Genomic DNA, 17317 nt, shown 5'->3' with positions numbered 1-17317 from the left:
ACAACTGAGCGAAGGGATGGTCGTCGGAAGACGGTGTAGGAGGGCCTATCATGGCCATGCGTTGGCTGGCTCGTCGGGTCGGGGTCGGAGGCAGACGCATGAGAGGTAGCGGATCGGTGCGAGGAAACAGACGACGCTGAGGCCGACATAGTGGAGCGTCTTTCCTTGGGTAGTGGCGTAGGTGGGGTGTTGGGTAATGGGTCTCTGTTTGTCGATGGGTTTGGGTTTCGTGGGGCGGTGGCGATTGCGGATTCGTTGGCGATGGAAGTTTTTGGTATCGGTGTGGATGGGTTCGCTGGTGGGGTCAGCCCTAGTGTAGTGAGGGCGGTAGGAGAAGTTGCGGTGGCGGTTGTTGATCAACATGAGATGGCGATTGAAGCGATCTTGAGTCGCTTCTTATACGCCATCAGGAGCTCCGCTGCGGACTTCAATTCTGTTTCGGGGAGCCACGTTCGTTCGGAGGCAGGATAGCCAACCCAAGACACGAGGTACCGGCGACGCGATCCGGTACCCTTGTGTTGGAGGATAGCTTCCACTTCGTAGTGTTCCTCTCCATCGATAAGATCAGGAGGAGGTTCGGTGAAATTCGGTCCATGCACGTCTGTCTCCTGATAGGAGGAAAGTTCCGAGGCATGGAACGTGGGGTGGATACGCCAGCTGGCAGGCAGCTTGAGCTGGAACGTGATGGGGGAGAGGACCTTCTGGATTGGGAAGGGTCCATATCGTTTCGGGGCGAGTTTCCTAGAAGGGAATCCGGTGATCAGGTTCGTGGCGGATAGCCATACCTTATCACCAACGTTCCATGGCTTGTAACGCTGGCCATAGGAACGATCAGCCATGCGTTGCTGCGCGAGGCTGTGGCATGCCAGGGCTTCTTCGCGGATCTTGGCGAGTGATTTGACTCGTTCTTCGGCGGTCGGTAGGGTAGAGTCGGGGAAGAGATGGGGGATGCCTCGTGGTTCGTAGCCCATCATGAGATAGAAGGGAGAGGCGTTTCTGGCAGAGTGTCGTCGGGAGTTGTGAACGAATTCGGCCATAGGCAAGTGCTTTGTCCATTCGGAGGGGGTCGTCCGGCAGTAGATCCGGAGGTAGGTTTCGAGCTCTTGGTTGAGCCGTTCGGTCTGGCCATCTGTCTGAGGGTGGTAGGCAGTGGAAAGTGCGACTTGGTAGTCGAGAAGTCGTCCTAGCTCTTTCGCTAGCTTCGAGGCGAATTGGGGGCCTCGGTCCGAGATGATCTTGTCATAGAGTCCGAAGCGCATGAACACTTTTTTGAAGAAAAGTTCAGCTACTCCTTCCGCTGTGATGGTTTTTCTGCAAGGGCAGAGAATTACCCCCTTCGTAAGCCCATGGTCTACCACGACCATGACAGAATCATAGCCGGCGCTCTCGGGGAGGTCGGTGATTAAATCAACCGAAACCTGAGCGAAGGGCCGGAGGGCCGAGGAGGGTATCGGGGTGAGGGGAGGTGTCGTGGGGTGGGTGTTAACCTTCATTTGCTGGCACATGGCGCAGCCATCGACGTATTTCCTAATGAAGGAGCCCATTCCGGGCCACCAGTAGGATTTCTTGACGTTCCATTCGGTACCAGAACGTCCGGGGTGCCCGGCGGTTGGGTGATCGTGATGTAGAGACAACACGCGATGCCGGAGGTCGGGGGGAACGTAAGCACGATCTTTATAGAAGAGAACACCATCGGTGAACCTCCAATCGGAAAGTGCAGACTTCATGGGGGGTGCGCACACCCCGGAGAGGGCGTCCAAGGCTGTTTTCACAGTCTGGTCGGAGGGGTCGTCGGAGAGTCGTTGAAACTCGTCTGCGAGTTCAGCGTCGATTAGACGAGTGAACAGGGTGTCGGGGAGGAGGATACGATCCTCGTTATCCTGACCAGCTATAGCATGGTCCGGACGGCGGGATAAGGCATCCGGTGCAGCGAGCTTTGTTCCAGGAACATGGTGAAGTTCCAAATCAAAGTTGGTGAGCGTGAGGTGCCACCGGGCCTGTCGTCGGGTGAGTCGTTGCGCGGAGCGGAAATAGATCAGGTTCTTGTGATCCGTGAAGACAATGACCGGGTGAGGGTTTCCTTCGAGGAAGTGCCTCCAAGCCTGGAGGGCTCGGATGATGGCAAGGAGTTCTCGGTCGTAGATCTCGTAGTTCCGTTCGGCCGCGTTGAGGGACTGGGAGAGATAGCCGCAGGGGTGGTAATCCCCATTGCTATCCGTTTGGAGCAAGACTGCTCCGGTCGCGAAGAGCGAGGCGTCAGTTGCAAGTGCAAACTGTCGCGAGGAGTCAGGGTTCCGCAGAACCGGTTCGGTGGTGAAAAGCTTCTTCAGATGCTGGAATGAAGCTTCGGTGGAGTCGGACCAAGAGAAGGGGATCTCCTTCTTGGTTAGGTCTAGGAGAGGGCGTGCGATGTCGGAGTAGTGGGGAATGAAATGACGGTAGAAGTTGCAGAATCCGAGGAAGGACCGCACGTCCTTGACTGAAGAGGGTTGTTGCCATTCGCTGATGCCTTTCAGCTTGGCAGTGTCCATAGCGACCTGTCCGGGTCGAATGATCATACCGAGGTACTCGACTTCTTGAGAGTCGAAAGTACATTTCTCGGGTTTGAGGAAGAGAGACTCTTTGCGGAGTTTCTCCAACACTCGGCGGGTCCTCTGCCGGTGTTCGTCCAGGTTATCTGAAAAGATCAGGATGTCGTCCATATAGACGATTAACCATCCTTCATTCAGTTCTTCTGAAAATGTCTGGTTCATGTAAGCTTGGAAGGTGGCGGGTGAATTGCACAATCCAAAAAACATTACCTTGGGCTCGAAGAGCCCGTATGAGGTGGAGAACGCGGCTTTCCACCTGTCGTCGGGATGAATGAGGATATTGTTATATCCTGATCGTACGTCGACCTTTGTGAACCATTGCGCCTTGTTGAGTTTCGCAAGCAAGGGTGGTATCAAAGGGAGTGGGTACGCGTTCTTGATCGTCCATTCGTTGATGTATCGGTAGTCCTGGCAGGGGCGGAGAGATCCGTCCTTCTTGCCGACAAAGAAGAATCCAGCAGCTTGAGGAGACTTCGAGGGTTGGATGAAATCTTTGGCGATGTGTTCGTCCAAAAATGCTTTGACAGCATCGGTTTCCTTCGGTGAGAGCGGGTAGGCTCGAGAAGACTTCGGAATGAAGCCTTCCTTCGTTTCGATTTTGTGGTCTACTCCCGGCCGTGAGGGGGGAAGTTTGTTCAGACCGTCCTTTGCAAAGATGTCAGCAAAATCATGAAGATAGGAAGGTACCAGTTCTTCAAATGATTTCTTCTTCTTCTCCTGCGCATCCTCCATAGCAAATTCTTGAGCTTTGTTGGAGGTCTTCGTGTAGTCCTGCTGAGAAGCGAGGATCCAGAGGTTCCGGAGAGGTTTTGCTCGTCGATGGAGAGCCTTCCGGATTTCTTTCTTCGAGGTCCCGTCCTTGGTGAGCGGAGTGTCGAAAGAGATGTTCTCGATGATCCGGACGGATGTTCCGTCCGAAGCATATTCCACTAGAACTTCATCGTCAGTGAGGGGATAAGTGGAGATCTCCTCAACTTTATCCGCGAGATGGGCCTGTCCGACCCAGACATCGTCCATGGTATTGAAGTCAGTGTCTTCGAAGGGCACGATGATTGGCGCCGTCTTCTTCTTGTTACGCTTCTTGCGTTTCTTGATTTCCTCGAGGCAATGTTGAGTGCCTTTGGGGAGTCGCTTGAGGGGCGAAAAGTCCTCGTCGTCGAGTTCTTCTAGGACAGCCTTTTCTCCACGAAAGAGATATGGCTTGGCCTTGCTTTCTCGTCGGGAGGCGTTGAGTTCCCTCTCCACCTCCTTTGACCTATTGGTCGCGGGCAGGGAGATCGTGTTGGCCTTCCAGTCGATATTGGGCATCATGGCACTAAGCCAAGGTTTTCCAAAAAGTAGATCATCATGCTTGGAAAGTTTCGTTACGTTGAACTTTCCATACATAAGTCTCCGATCGAGACGAATGAATAGCATGCAGTATTGGGTTACCTGTCCTGCCGAGGACGGGCTTCCGTCTACTGTGGTGATCCGGAAGGGTTTCTTGAGTAGGTGGGTCCGGATCCCATTTCGCTTGACGAAGTCATAGCTAATGAAAGTCCCACCTGCCCCTGAGTCGATGATGGCGGTCGACTGAACGGTTTTGGCACTGCAAGAAGAGAAAAGTGTCACCGGGACACGAAACTCGTTGGATTTCCCAACAGCTTTAGTATACAATGCACAGATAGAGGGAATTGACCGTTCGACAAGCCCTCTCTTTAAAAATCCTTTCTTTTGACAAGGTTGACTTCCATGTCTTCCTCGTCAGAAGACTCGTCAAGCTGGCGGACGCCAGACTTGCTTGGCTTCTTGCCTTTGTCTTCTTCGTCGTTCTTGTCTCCTCGGCGCACCTTCGGGTGGAACCGGGAGTCGTTTGCTCGATGGCCCTTCTCCTTGCATTTGAAGCAAAGGCCTTTATCGAAGCACTTCTGTCGTTCCTCAGGCGTGAGGGAACGATCAACGTCCATAGCATCAGGATCGCGTTGGCGGATCTGAGGCTTGGGGACGTGCCGGTGCCCGGAAGGGCGCACCGATCTGTTGTTGGACACAACTGCTCTTGATCGCTTGTAGTTGGCTTCCAACTGTGTCGCGGCAGTGTACCATTTATCGATGGTGCTGGGGACGACCTCCTTCGTGTAGATGGCGGTTCGAAGTCCTGGTTTCAACCCTCGTTCGAAGAAGTGGATGAGGGCGACGTCCTGCTTGAGACTAGCAGTGGACGACAGGGTTTTGAACGTCGCGATGTAGGGCATCACGTCACCAGTTTGGGTCAAACCATGAAGCTTGGTTAGAGCCTCAGTCATCCGGTCGACCGGGTGGAAGGATTCGGTGAAAGCCTTCCTGAAGTCCTTCCAGCTGCCGAAGTCGACGGGGGTTTTGTCGAAGGCTGCTCGGTAGAAGGTGTCGGCCCAGACGCGGGCGTCTCCATCGTTCATATACTGGAGTGCAACAGCGACCTTGGTTTGGTCGGAGCTGTAGATCGTCGAGTTGATGAGGAAGTATGTCTCCACCGAGTACATCCAGCGCTCGGCATCATCGATGCTTCCTCCATAGTTCTGTGGTACTCCAGCCTTTAGTTCAGGCCTGGATACGACCACTGTCGGTTGTGGGGTGGGGCCTCCGGACATTCTTGTTCCAGGGTTCGAGTTGAGGTTGCCATACGGTTGTTCGTCGGGAAACTCGTCGGAGGACGTATGGTCTTCTTCCGATTCTTCTTCTTCTTCGGAGTCCGGAGTGTTGGGATCGCGTTCCCAAGGGTACTTCGGAGTCCAGGTAGTCGTGGTGTCTGTCGGTTAATGGCCGTGCAGATGGCAGGGCGCAAAAAAAGGAAACTTGAATCTTTTGTTACGCACTCAAATAGATCTGTTATACGGAGCCCTAAGAGGGGCGTCGTCCGCTAACGTTCGTGACGTAACCGGAAGGGTCCGGTGTAGCGACTGAGACTGGCGACGTCGAGTCGGCAGATATCAGAGACGCGCGTGTCACGTGACTTCTAAGACGGATGTCTTCAAAGTCACTGACGATCTCAAAGTAAGGACAGTCTTGTCCGAACAATGAGTAGTCGATCGAGATGGACTTAGGCGCGATGAGCACCTAAGAAAAGATACTAGAGACTGAAGCTGAGGGGGCTTCAGAGGGAAGTATGTTTGAGGGAAGATTGAGTAGATTCAAGTTAGGGAATCTAGTACAGAGTGACCGACTACTTATACTAAGTGGAAAGGGTTAAGGGCAAGGCTACCGTACTGTGGGTAAGGGCAAAGGGGAAACGGAAAGGGTATAGGTACGATGGTGGCAGAGCCTGATTAGTGATGTAAGGTCGAATGCGGAATGAGACCGAGAAACGTTGGAACGAGCCAACGGTAAATGATACAATGTGCAGCGTGCACGAGTCAAAGGAAAGATAAGACAAGATAAGGAAAGCCACATTGGTGGCACGAGTCAGAACAAGTCATAGCCCGAAGGCACGTGCGCACGTTGGTGCGATAGGAGGGGGAGGCGAGGGACGGGAACGGTCCCGAGGATCCGGTCAACGGATAGTCGGTAGAGAAGTACGAGCCGGAGGCATACGAGTGCGAGGACGAAGGGGAAAAATGATAGGGGGGCCATGTAGCCGATGTTACTTGTAACAGCTGGTATCGCACTGCTGTCTGCTTGCAAAACACGCATCAAGGCGATGCTTTTCTGGCATAGTCATATCATATGTTGGATATGTGCTTCACTACGACAATAATATTCAAGGCTGGTATCGCACTGCTGTCTGCTTGCAAAACACGCATCAAGGCGATGATTTTCTGGCATAGTCATATCATATGTTGGATATGTGCTTCACTACGACAATAATATCCAAGGCTGGTATCGCACTGCTGTCTGCTTGCAAAACACGCATCAAGGCGATGCTTTTCTGGCATAGTCATATCTATGTGCTTCACTACGACAATAATATCCAAGGCTGGTATCGCACTGCTGTCTGCTTGCAAAACATGCATCAAGGCGATGATTTTCTGGCATAGTCATATCATATGTTGGATATGTGCATCACTACGACAATAATATCCAAGGCTGGTATCGCACTGCTGTCTGCTTGCAAAACATGCATCAAGGCGATGATTTTCTGGCATAGTCATATCATATGTTGGATATGTGCTTCACTACGAGAATAATATCCAAGGCTGGTATCGCACTGCTGTCTACTTGCAAAACACGCATCAAGGCGATGATTTTCTGGCATAGTCATATCATATGTTGGATATGTGCTTCACTACGACAATAATATCCAAGGCTGGTATCACACTGCTGTCTGCTTGCAAAACATGCATCAAGGCGATGCTTTTCTGGCATAGTCTTATCATATGTTAGATATGTGTGACACCAAGATAATAATATCTAAGGCTAAAACATGGTGTATAATAATGTTGTTTGATTACCAATTATATCTGGTCATATCAATTTAGGGTCGATTCCCTGATGTAGATCTCCTCTATGAATATGATAGACCGCTTACTTCCGAAAGTCATTCGTGATAGAAATAGTCAAGATGATCAAATGTCAAATACGAGGACAACGAACTTGGTAGCCCAATCTGATCATTGACGGCGATTCACCTGCATGTAAATTGAGATCGACGGACCCATCTAAGATCTTGCGTGGGAAGGGTAGAATTGGTTTGGTCGGTTCCGCCATAGCTCGGAGACTACCGCTCAGCGCTCAGTCATAACGCGAACGCTTGACTCGGAATAGGCTGTTCTAGTAACACAATGGCCATGAAAGACGGCGCTGCTATAGCTGTTGTCCACTGGTTCGAGTTATCTTGTCAGCCTTTTGCATTCCAAATATCATCGCTTCCTTCAGGCACCACGATCCTACGCCCAAGTTAAACAAAATTTTCGGCCCCACCACATTCAACTCCACCCTCATCGATCACCGATGGTCTGGGGCGCTAGGTTTGCGCACCATCCGATTTTGCAAATCAAACGTTTGCAGGTGGCTTGAGTCAAGCCATCCTCAGGTACAATGGCACGCCCGCTGAAGATCTTATGAGCACTCCTGGACCTTACATCTTGCCATTTAACGAAGGGAAGCTTGCTTCTTTGCTCAGTATCCCTGTCTCCGGTTTCCCCGAGGTTGGCAAAGCAGACGTCCACATCAACTTACTTGCCACCACTGTGAATGGTATCTTAAAGGTCAACAATGTTACGTACCACAACCCTCCGACGCCGGTCCTGTTGCAAATGCTCAGTGGAGCGCAGCATCCCTCAGATTTATTGCCGGGCGGAAGCGTATACGAGCTTCCCTCAAATAAAGTAGTGGAAATCGCCTTGCCCAACACAGGTTTACTTTTTGGAGGTCCAGTAAGGCCCCAGTGTTTCTCACTCCTGTTACACACCATCATTATAGCATCCTATCCACCTTCATGGAGTGCGTCGTTCTGCCGTTCCTGTGTGATTCTCCGTTCTAACGCACTCGACAGCAAACTTTTGCCGTTGTTACATAGAACTTCGGGAAACAGCACCACAAACTTCGTCAACCCAATCTGGAGAGACACAGTAAGTATGGGATCGACAGGGGACAACGTTACAATACGTTTCGTCACGGACAATTCTGGACCGTGGTTTATTCATTAGTGATCATGTATTCTCGTTACATCCTCTGTTGCGTATCTCATGATGTGTTTACCAGCCACATCGACTTCCATCTGAACCAGTACGTATGCACAGGTAATCTTTGAGCCACGAGCTCATTCCTATGTAGCGGCTTTGCGGTGGTCATGGCCGAAGCTCTGAATCAACATCCCAACCTCAATGCGAGCATTCCAGGTATAGGTGCCGCGCTAGTTATCCCCAGCACACTAAACCAAACTTTGTAGCATCTTGGGCGTCGCTATGTCCTTCAAATCAGACATGTAGTCAAACATGCCTAGGTTCTACCGTGGCGACCTTCTTTTTCTTACGAACCCTCCAGGCCAACGCTACCATACGGGTGATATAACAGTATACAGGATCCCTGGCGCCGAAATACCCATCGTGCACCGCGTCCTGGAGACCCGGGATGTTTTTATCCCATTTGACTACGGAGAACCGCATCGTCAACAACAGGTGAGTATCTTCAGTATGCCGTACGTGGTTTGTTGTGGGGGTCAAGTCGATGAAATCCGATGACTAACTACAATTATACCCCGCCCCAGACTAGCCAAACTCAAACTACCTCCCGGGGAACATCAATTGATGCTCACGAAAGGCGACAACAATCATGTCGATGATATTGACCTCTACCGGGGCCTTGAATGGCTCGACCGAAGACATATCATTGGCAAAGTTCGCGGGTATGTGTTTTTCACATTTTTCCTTCCTGTTTTGAGGCACAACTTGCGCAGCCTGATACGTCTCTTTTCCTACTCAATCTTCTAACCACGCTTCTACTTCACTCACACTTCATCACACTTCATCCCCAGGTTTCTTCCGTACATCGGCTACGTGACGATTGCCATGGTAAGCATGCATATCTTGTTCATGCCCAATAACGCTGGTCGTGCTACATAGAATGATTTCCCACAACTTAAATACGCACTTCTCAGAGGTCTTGGGCTCTTAGCTGTCATACAACGGGAGTAGAAATCTCTGAGGAGAGAGGGCTTTTACGCAGCAGATTCGTGTTGCTTAATTCATGTATGGTGACGGCGCGCGCGCGAAATAGCAACAGTCACCTCGATTGGCGACGTTCAACATCATAGTATCTGATTCCGCAAGGAGGTGACACTTCGAACACGCGTCTCCCAGGTCAACGAATCAAACTCCAATATTGAGAGGTAAGTCACGACAGCACTTAGGAAATATTAGATGACGCGATGATATCACCAACGCAATTTGCAAGCTAAGTATCTAGGCAATGCGTCGCATGCATGAGTCCAGTCGAGATCTTCTAACCCCGGTAATCAATGCAACTCAGACCAACAATATTCAGTCAGCGAAGGACTGCTTCACATTTAACTGTCATCATTGAGGCCGGTCCCTGTGTAGAGCAGATACAACGTGTATCACTCGAATGCTGACAAGCTTGAAGGGAATACAGATGACAAGAAGCTGAGTGTGCGGTATACTTTGTTCGATGACTTTGAATGAATGAATTCACTGAAAATATGAACAGGACAGGCGTATTTTTATATATATGGGGAATATAGGTGCTATGAAAGCACGAGTTAGCGTGAAGGAAAAGGAAAGGAATGGCGAGGATCGCGATGAAAGATATCCTGATTATGATGAAAAAGAGTTTGAGGTGATCCACTTTCAGCGATCTATGGCCGAACAGGGTTTACTCTTTGGAGCGGGGCAAGGAGGAGAGCTGTGAAGTAAAATGGGCATTTGGGGCGTGATTTATATGATGCTGTCACTGCCAGTGTTGTTAGTTGTCACCAAGTTTAATTGGGCTTACTCATTGGCCGAGTGATTACGCAGTAAATTGTACGTGTTTGTTTTGCTTTGTCGTCAGTCAATAGACTCGTGACGCCTGCTAGTCAGTCAATTCGACCTCTGTTCAATTGTATGTATTCGCTGAGTGTAAATTTCTTCCTACCAATTTTCCCAATGGTACTGGCTCAAATAAATCATAAGCGAGCCGTCCAGTCTCCGTCATGAATTATATTGTGAGCGCTTGGACAAATCATCTGATGGGATGTGTAAACGGGAAAAGCACAATAGTCAGGAAAATGTAAGTAGAACCGTTAATAAGAGATCCAGCTGACTTCAGTCCTACTAGGGAGATTGAATTATTGTCCGAGGGGAAATACGCTGATTGTCAAGACGGAAAATTATGATTAATCAAAGGTGAACGAACGTGTACGTGTATGAAGCAAGGAGCGATTGCGTATGTAAAAGTGAGTGCCGTATGTACAAGAGTAACGTCAAGAGTCATATCGAATGACTCGAATCGTCGTTGATGGGTAAGTTGTTTTGTAAGGATACTAGTCATACACAGCTCAGCGGCAGCTGAATGACAAGTCATTACCACAACACCCAGCCCCATCCCCATCATAATGTTATAAGGACCTGCTGATCCAAATCCTTGGAATTCATACTAACCAATCCTCCTGCCAGTATCTCGAGCGCTATAAATGACTTCTGTTCATCCTCCCGTACTAGTCGTAAGTGACGTGCTTATGATACGTGTTTGCACCTCAGTTGAATTCCTTGCCATTAGGTTGGTGCTGGGCCAGTGGGTCTGGTAGCAGCGTTGACGCTCCTTCAAAACGGTATCCCGGTCCGCATCATCGATGAAGACCACCACCCCCGCATCGGACAGCGTGGTGTTGGAACATGGGTTTGTCGTACATCCACTTGTCACATCATCCCGTGATCTCATTGAATGCATGCTCTATGTAGCCACGCTCCCTCGAAGTCTACAACTTCCTGGACGTTTCAGAAGTCAATAGCCAGGGAAAATCACCCCCTCCCCTCCGTTCGTACAAGCCTGGGACGTTGGAACCTTTGAAAGACTCATCGATGGACCCGCATATGGAACCTAGTCCAGCAATACCATTCGTGCGTAACACCGTCGCTTAATCAAACCTTCATGCTGATTCAATTTTTTTTAGCATGGCCTCAAATTGATGGGTCAACAGCTTCTAGATGTGATTCTGCGACGCCATCTAGAAAAATTTTCTTGTTCTGTTGAGATGGGCACCAAACTGTGCTCATTCGAACAGTTCGACGAGGGTGTCACTGCTATTCTAGCAAAGAACGGCATATCAGAGACTTTTGATACGAAGTGGATTATCGGCGCTGACGGTGCTAAAAGTGGGGCGCAGTTCAATCCGCCGGGATGAATGAGACTGAAGGCGGCTTTGCAGGCGTCGTGCGCAAGCAACTTGGACTCACATTTCTGGGTGAGACTAGAGACGATATCCGGATTGTGACTGGGGATATCCGTTTGACGAGCGTTGGCCTCCATAAAGTGGTACGTTTAGTTTATATTCGATGAAAAGCTATCCTAAACCAGTCTTGAAGCATTGGCACCGGTTTGGAAACTTTAATGAACGAGGGTATGTTCACTTGAAGCTTGGAGATGTGTATACTGACGACATGCAGCCTCTCATTGCGTGCAACAGATGAAATTGCCGAGGATGGCTGGCAATTTTTCCTTTACGGCCGCGAACTAGATCTCACGAAGATAGCTGAGAGCGAAGAGCTTGTCTTTGAAACCATCGCGTTGTTAATACCAACGGAGATTACATTCGAAAAGGTGGTCTGGATGAGCGACTTCCGGTACGTTTTGTGAACCTGTCTGTGTTGATGCACATTCATCGGTTTGTTCCAGGGCCAATATCCGGATGGTGAATAAGTTTAGCGAGGGTCGAGTGTTCGTTGCGGGTGGTATGTAGTTCTGTTTGAGATGTGTGTGGCTGTACTCATACATGTCGTCGTAGATGCTGCTCAGTATGTCTATCTTTGAGTGCCCTCTATGTAAATTGCTGCTAACACATCCAAGTGTCCACAGTCCAATGGGCGGTCAGGTATGATTGATCTGATTGTTGCTGATTGTTGCTGATTTGTCTATGAATAGGGACTCAATTCAGGTGTACAAGATGCAGTGAGTCGGGTAGATGCAGCATGTGTGTTATGACTGACTGCGTCCTACACCAGTTCAATCTAGGATGGAAGCTTGCGCTCGTCCAGAAAGGGCTCGCTAACAAATCTCTTCTCGAGACATACAGCACCGAACGTCTGCCTGTGATCTCCGAGATGCTCGAGGTGACCACCTCGATGCTCGACAAGGCAACAGCGTCTAGGGACTGGTCGGCCGGACGAAGTCCCGTCCTCTGCATGCTCGGCATCAACTGCCGATTCAGCACCATCGTACTCGATGAATTTGTCTCTTCAGTTGAGAGGAAGCCTATCAACGCATATGGTGTGCTTGATGAGGGGCATCTGGAAGCTGGGGATAGGGCGCCTGATGCGCCCAATATGTTGCAGGTGGGGGGCGCAGAGCTCAACACAACGACGCTTTTCGGTCTGTACAGATCTTGGTACCACACAATGCTTGTATTTGCGCCGAGTCTCGCTGATGCTACCTCGATCTTGGGTGCACTGGAGGCATACGACAAAAGTGTCGTACGATCGGCAGTCGTTCTGCCATCATCGGCATCAGTGACGCCTGTCCCATCTCCTGACCTCGTTCTTGTTGATCGGGAGGGCTATGCTTATTCGGCTTATCTCGTGGAGGCTGGCCAGACGAAAGTGTTTGTGATACGGCCTGATGGTGTGATTGGGGCGATAGTCCATGGTACAGAAGGCGTGAAGAAGTATTTCTCCAAAATATTTTTGGATGCGTAGTGGTCGGGATATTCGTTCATTACTTACAATTTTTACGAGCACAGCTCATTCCTGTATACCTCCGAGTCATGCAATGTAGTATATCATATTTGTAACTGAAAACGACACTTGCGCGGGTCATTACGACGCAGACAGTCCAACCATCATTTGATCCAGGGCCTGATCATGCATTGATTATCACTTGCAGCCGAGATTATGATAGCAAATAGGATCAACAAGTAGTGTTGCCGCGGCGCCGGCTTCGAGCCCGGCTTTAGCCGAAACTGAAATGCGGCTGGCCAAGCCATTACATAGGTACAGCTTACATATTCAAGGGCTTGGCTTGGCCAATTTAGCCGTGGCTAGGGAACTGCACCCTCCAACTCACATGATTTATAAATTCATCGAGCATTCAAATCTCTCAATTCTGACCATTTCCACGCGTTATACCCCTATTTTATTTACCACTTCGAAAAAGTATCATTATATCCGGGCATCTGTCCTTCACATGATAATGATGTATTGTCATATGTCCTATCCATGTTTTTATTATTCTATTTACATAATAACTCATCTGTATAGAATGCATTGGTTCATCTACTCGTCGTTGGACTGCCGATTCAGACAATTCCCCAAGGTCCCTCAGTACATTCATGAAGGGATTACCAATGCTGCAGGACCGACATAGTCAAAGTACGACTAATGAATCCTGGCCGCTGACCCCCTGTGGTTGCTATGGAAGCTGGCTACTAGCATGCTGTTCTCAAGCCGACAACTTGTGTCATAAAATGGTTTCGACAAGTATATATCTGGTATGAGCGTTGTCTCAGCGCCCTGTACGGGGCCGCAGGTGTACCGGTACATACTCTCACGTACAAGTGATCATGATCAAATCGTTGATCGTCGTCGATGCATCATGAAATTCCAAGTACAACGCGAAAAAAAAGAGGAAACGATGACATGCCCATAGTATAGCTAGAACAAACGAAACGAGAAAAGCAAACAGATAGCCCTACAAGAAGCATTGATTTGAGCGCTAGCAAGAAAAAGCGAGTGAGTATGTGTTATTCACGAAGACGAGGGTGACTTACAAGATGAGACACGACGAAAGAGTGAGTTCACAGATCGAAAAGACAAAAAACGAAGTAGGACTCGAGCGAGGAATTGAAATCGGAAACGACATACAACATACGAACAAAGGACATATGGATGTGATGATGTGAGCTTGGCATGTGCACTGAGCATGTAAAGTGGATCAGCTGGGTGCATATATGCACTGAGCGAGCCGAGTAGACGTGTTGGTTTGGGTTGTTGAGGTAGTTGATTTGGTGTGGTTTGGTTTGAGTGAGTGAGTGATAAAGTGGTGTGGCGTAGTGTAGTCATATGCCATGATGTGGTGTGTGAATGTTAACTTGCGGATATAGTGTATAAATGAGAGCGCGACGTCGGGAGTGCAGTGTCCGCGCTTGACGTCCTGTGCAGCGTCTGCGCCAAACGCATTGAGCAACGTCCACCGAATTCCCTGGATGCGATGCGTAGCTTAGGAATCCGCCTTGCGTGGTTCAGGAAACTGCCATGCGTAGTTCGGGATCTCCCCATAGCCTCGAGCAGCGAGATCACCTGATAAGCCTCCCATAATCCAACCTCGTCTCCCGCTTCTCCCCACCCTCCTTCTTCGGAAACGCATTCCAGAACCTAAGCGTTTCATCCCCAGCACCCGTTACGATCGTCTCACCTAGAAACATGAATCAGCGTCTCATCCCAGCACCAACCCCGGCACCCGAGCATCTCCATCTCTAGGTTCGGACCTGAATGACATCAAAGAAAGCCGACTCACCATCTGGACTCATAGCAAGATACAAAACCCGATGCGTATGCCCCGTCAAAGACGCCACCATATTCAGCGTCGGGTATTTCCAGATACAGATTTGATTTTGGGCTGTGGTGCTGCTGAAACCATGGGTGCTGACGAGTTCATGGGAGGTTAGGGACCAGATAAGGTTGCAGACCTGTGTCAGTCGAAGTTTAGTTTTTAAAGCGGAGTGAATAGAAATAGGCAAGGAAAGAAGGGGGGAAGGAAAGACACACCTGACTCCCAGTATCAAGCTCACTGAGCATCGTCCCATTAAACGTATTCCAAAAGCGAATATGTTTATCCTGCGTCCCTCCTCCAGTCGCAAGCACCCCGCTCACGTGTGGATCCCAGGCGAGCGCTTTGACTGCTGCTGTGTGTTCGTGGAATTTCCAGAGTGGTGCGTCTCCGCTTCCGCTTCCTCCTGCATCTTCCACACTCCCTGATCCTGACGTTGAACTTCCAGCAACAGAAGCACGTTTTGAACCTCGTAGATCCCATATACACACTTTGTTGTCGTTCCCCCCACTTGCCAACGGCCCCCCATCCCTCGCCCATTTCAACCCACAAACTTCCTGTCTGTGCCCTGCACACCGCTTGAACGGACGCTGAGAGGGCTCTCGGACGTCTCGATGGTGCACCATACGGTCTCGCGATCCCGACGAGAGTATATGCGAATTCCAAGCCAGAGCACCGATGCGTTGAGTGTGGGCATTCTTATATAAGCGTTGTAGTTGGAGAGTATTAGCGTCGTAGATATGCATTCTACCTGAGAGAGTTCCGATAGCAAGCAACGTACCCTATCAAAGCATCGAATCAAGAATGATTGATTAGAAGGGGGGATATACGGACCTTTTGGACCCATGAGACGGAGCTAACTGTATCGTTTGAGCCTGCTAGATCGCATAGTTTTGAAACCGCTGCGTTATGTGCTGTCCATAGGTATACGCAGCTCCCTAGTCCAACACCAAGTACATTCGTATTGCTCCAATCCACGAGGTTGAGGTAAAAATCATCTGCCAGTTCTGGTGCGTCGAGAACGCGATAGGGCGTTTTGCAGACACTGCGTAATTGTCTTCGGGGGGACTCGAGGAGTTGTCGAGATTCTGCTCGGACGGGACTCATGGAATAGGCCTCGTCTGTTGGCGTGTCTAGTCTGCGAGTTGGCGTGCTGGGGTTTGCTGATGTTGCCGGTGAGGTGTAGTGAAATATACGTTTACGGGTCGGTGTACTAGGTGGGAGGGTTGTTGTTGCACTTGAAGAGGTTGTAGGTCGCTGGGGTGAGGTGGGTCGACGTGGGGAAGGGGGGGTCACTTCTGTGTGGAGTATGGATGTGAATATTGCGTTTGCTTGTTCTATGGGCGTGTTAGCTGGCCATCCCAAGTACCACCAAGGCGACTGACCCTTCAATGCATCCGATTCTGTTGGTATAATTCGAGATTTTGAAGGAGTTGAAGGACCACTTTCATCCATCAAGTGATAGCTCGTTCGCATATCTCCAGCATCCCTCGAAGGCACAAATCTGTCCCCGTACATTTCGCGCATCGTGATAGGCGACTCTGGCGTCGCGTCCTTTGTTGTCGAGGATGTGGCGGTATAGAAAATTGGGTTGACCCGCTGTCGGTTTCTTCGTGGACCGTCTTCTTCGTTGTCTTGATGTGTCGCGCGTAGTCGCTTGCCAAAAGGGGAGTTTTTGAGTCCGGACATTAAGCAATTGCGATTGACTTGATCTAGTCAACGTGATCGTCAACGAGCAGGGTCCACTGCGAGCATCCAACAACCCCCAAGGCTTGTAGTCAAAGCCCGAACACAAGGCACAATCAATTCAGGTAAAATTACATAATCAACTCAACCCAGCGGAGTTCGAACGTGGGCAAGTCAGGCAGCCGCCGCATCTTGGCCACATCTGAATCTTTAATATTTATGCTGTTGGATGTTGAACTAGAAGACAATCTCAGCGTGTGGTAGAAGAACCGCTACTATTCATAATACCTAGAAGACAATCTACGGACAGAATACAATGAGAGAAAGTCGGCGTGCAAACATTAAGATACGTACCTCAGCGTGTGGTAGAAGAACCGCTGAGGTACGAGAGACGAAAACGAAGAGGTTTATAAAGTACTGTATAGAGTCCGGAATATCAAAGACAAAAGAGGAAGATGACGAACGTAAAAGGAAATACAACGAGAGCGATGACGATGTTGAATATCAACACACCCCCTCAACGAGGCAATGCTCGAGAGAGGGGTGACTTAACAATGTACTAACGCGAGACCGGAACGATGGTGGGTGAAGGCAGGTCGTGGGAGGAGTTTTGTGAAGATATCTGCAGTATTTTTGTGCGTGGACAGCCAAATAGGTGTGAAAGTCTTCTCTTCAACGTGTCGTCGAATGAAGTGATATCGCAGATCGATATGTTTCGTCCTGGTGTGATTGGCCGCTTCCTTCGACAAGGCGATGGCGCCGGCGTTGTCTGCAAACAGTTGTAGTGGCAGTGACAGAGGGATGCTGAGGCATCCAAAGAAGGACTGGAGCCATAGTCCGTCTTGGATGGTGGAGGTGAGTGCCATATACTCGGCTTCGGTGGACGACAG

The 17317-nt window shown here is 49.7% G+C and overlaps 4 protein-coding genes across 4 annotated transcripts; 3 read left to right on the top strand and 1 right to left on the bottom strand.

The window, feature by feature from the left end:
* Window positions 1-7537: 7537 nt before the first annotated feature.
* On the top strand, window positions 7538-8433 carry F5891DRAFT_963674 (Cupredoxin; the record flags this gene model as incomplete). Its single annotated transcript, XM_041376028.1, has 4 exons — window positions 7538-7929; window positions 8062-8190; window positions 8247-8270; window positions 8319-8433. Coding segments are annotated over 4 exons (660 nt in total), but the record flags the coding sequence as incomplete, so codon positions are not given.
* Window positions 8434-8479: 46 nt separating this feature from the next.
* On the top strand, window positions 8480-9178 carry F5891DRAFT_963661 (uncharacterized protein; the record flags this gene model as incomplete). The annotated part of the gene is made up of 4 exons (XM_041376026.1): window positions 8480-8651; window positions 8757-8889; window positions 9019-9055; window positions 9107-9178. 4 exons carry the CDS (start codon window positions 8480-8482, stop codon window positions 9176-9178), a joined length of 414 nt encoding a protein of 137 aa, XP_041218549.1.
* A 1496-nt stretch (window positions 9179-10674) lies between these two features.
* Window positions 10675-12892, top strand: F5891DRAFT_1197008 (FAD binding domain-containing protein; the record flags this gene model as incomplete). Its single annotated transcript, XM_041368409.1, has 12 exons — window positions 10675-10704; window positions 10761-10880; window positions 10943-11101; window positions 11155-11356; window positions 11410-11516; window positions 11567-11601; window positions 11648-11824; window positions 11877-11932; window positions 11986-11995; window positions 12057-12072; window positions 12123-12149; window positions 12203-12892. 12 exons carry the CDS (start codon window positions 10675-10677, stop codon window positions 12890-12892), a joined length of 1629 nt encoding a protein of 542 aa, XP_041218548.1.
* A 1295-nt stretch (window positions 12893-14187) lies between these two features.
* F5891DRAFT_1068217 (WD40-repeat-containing domain protein) lies at window positions 14188-16529 on the bottom strand. Its single transcript, XM_041363181.1, has 4 exons — window positions 16127-16529; window positions 15576-16078; window positions 14960-15523; window positions 14188-14880 (listed from the first exon to the last, which is right to left on the bottom strand). The coding sequence occupies exons 1-4, from the start codon at window positions 16428-16430 to the stop codon at window positions 14668-14670; spliced, it is 1584 nt and encodes a 527-aa protein (XP_041218547.1). The 5' UTR covers window positions 16431-16529; the 3' UTR covers window positions 14188-14667.
* Between the last annotated feature and the right edge of the window lie 788 nt (window positions 16530-17317).

The sequence above is a fragment of the Suillus fuscotomentosus genome (assembly GCF_016647785.1).
Source record: "Suillus fuscotomentosus strain FC203 chromosome Unknown F5891scaffold_112, whole genome shotgun sequence".
Taxonomy (NCBI): Eukaryota; Fungi; Basidiomycota; class Agaricomycetes; order Boletales; family Suillaceae; genus Suillus; species Suillus fuscotomentosus.
Note: the sequence above shows the minus strand (reverse complement) of the source record. Positions and strands in the feature narration are given on the sequence as shown.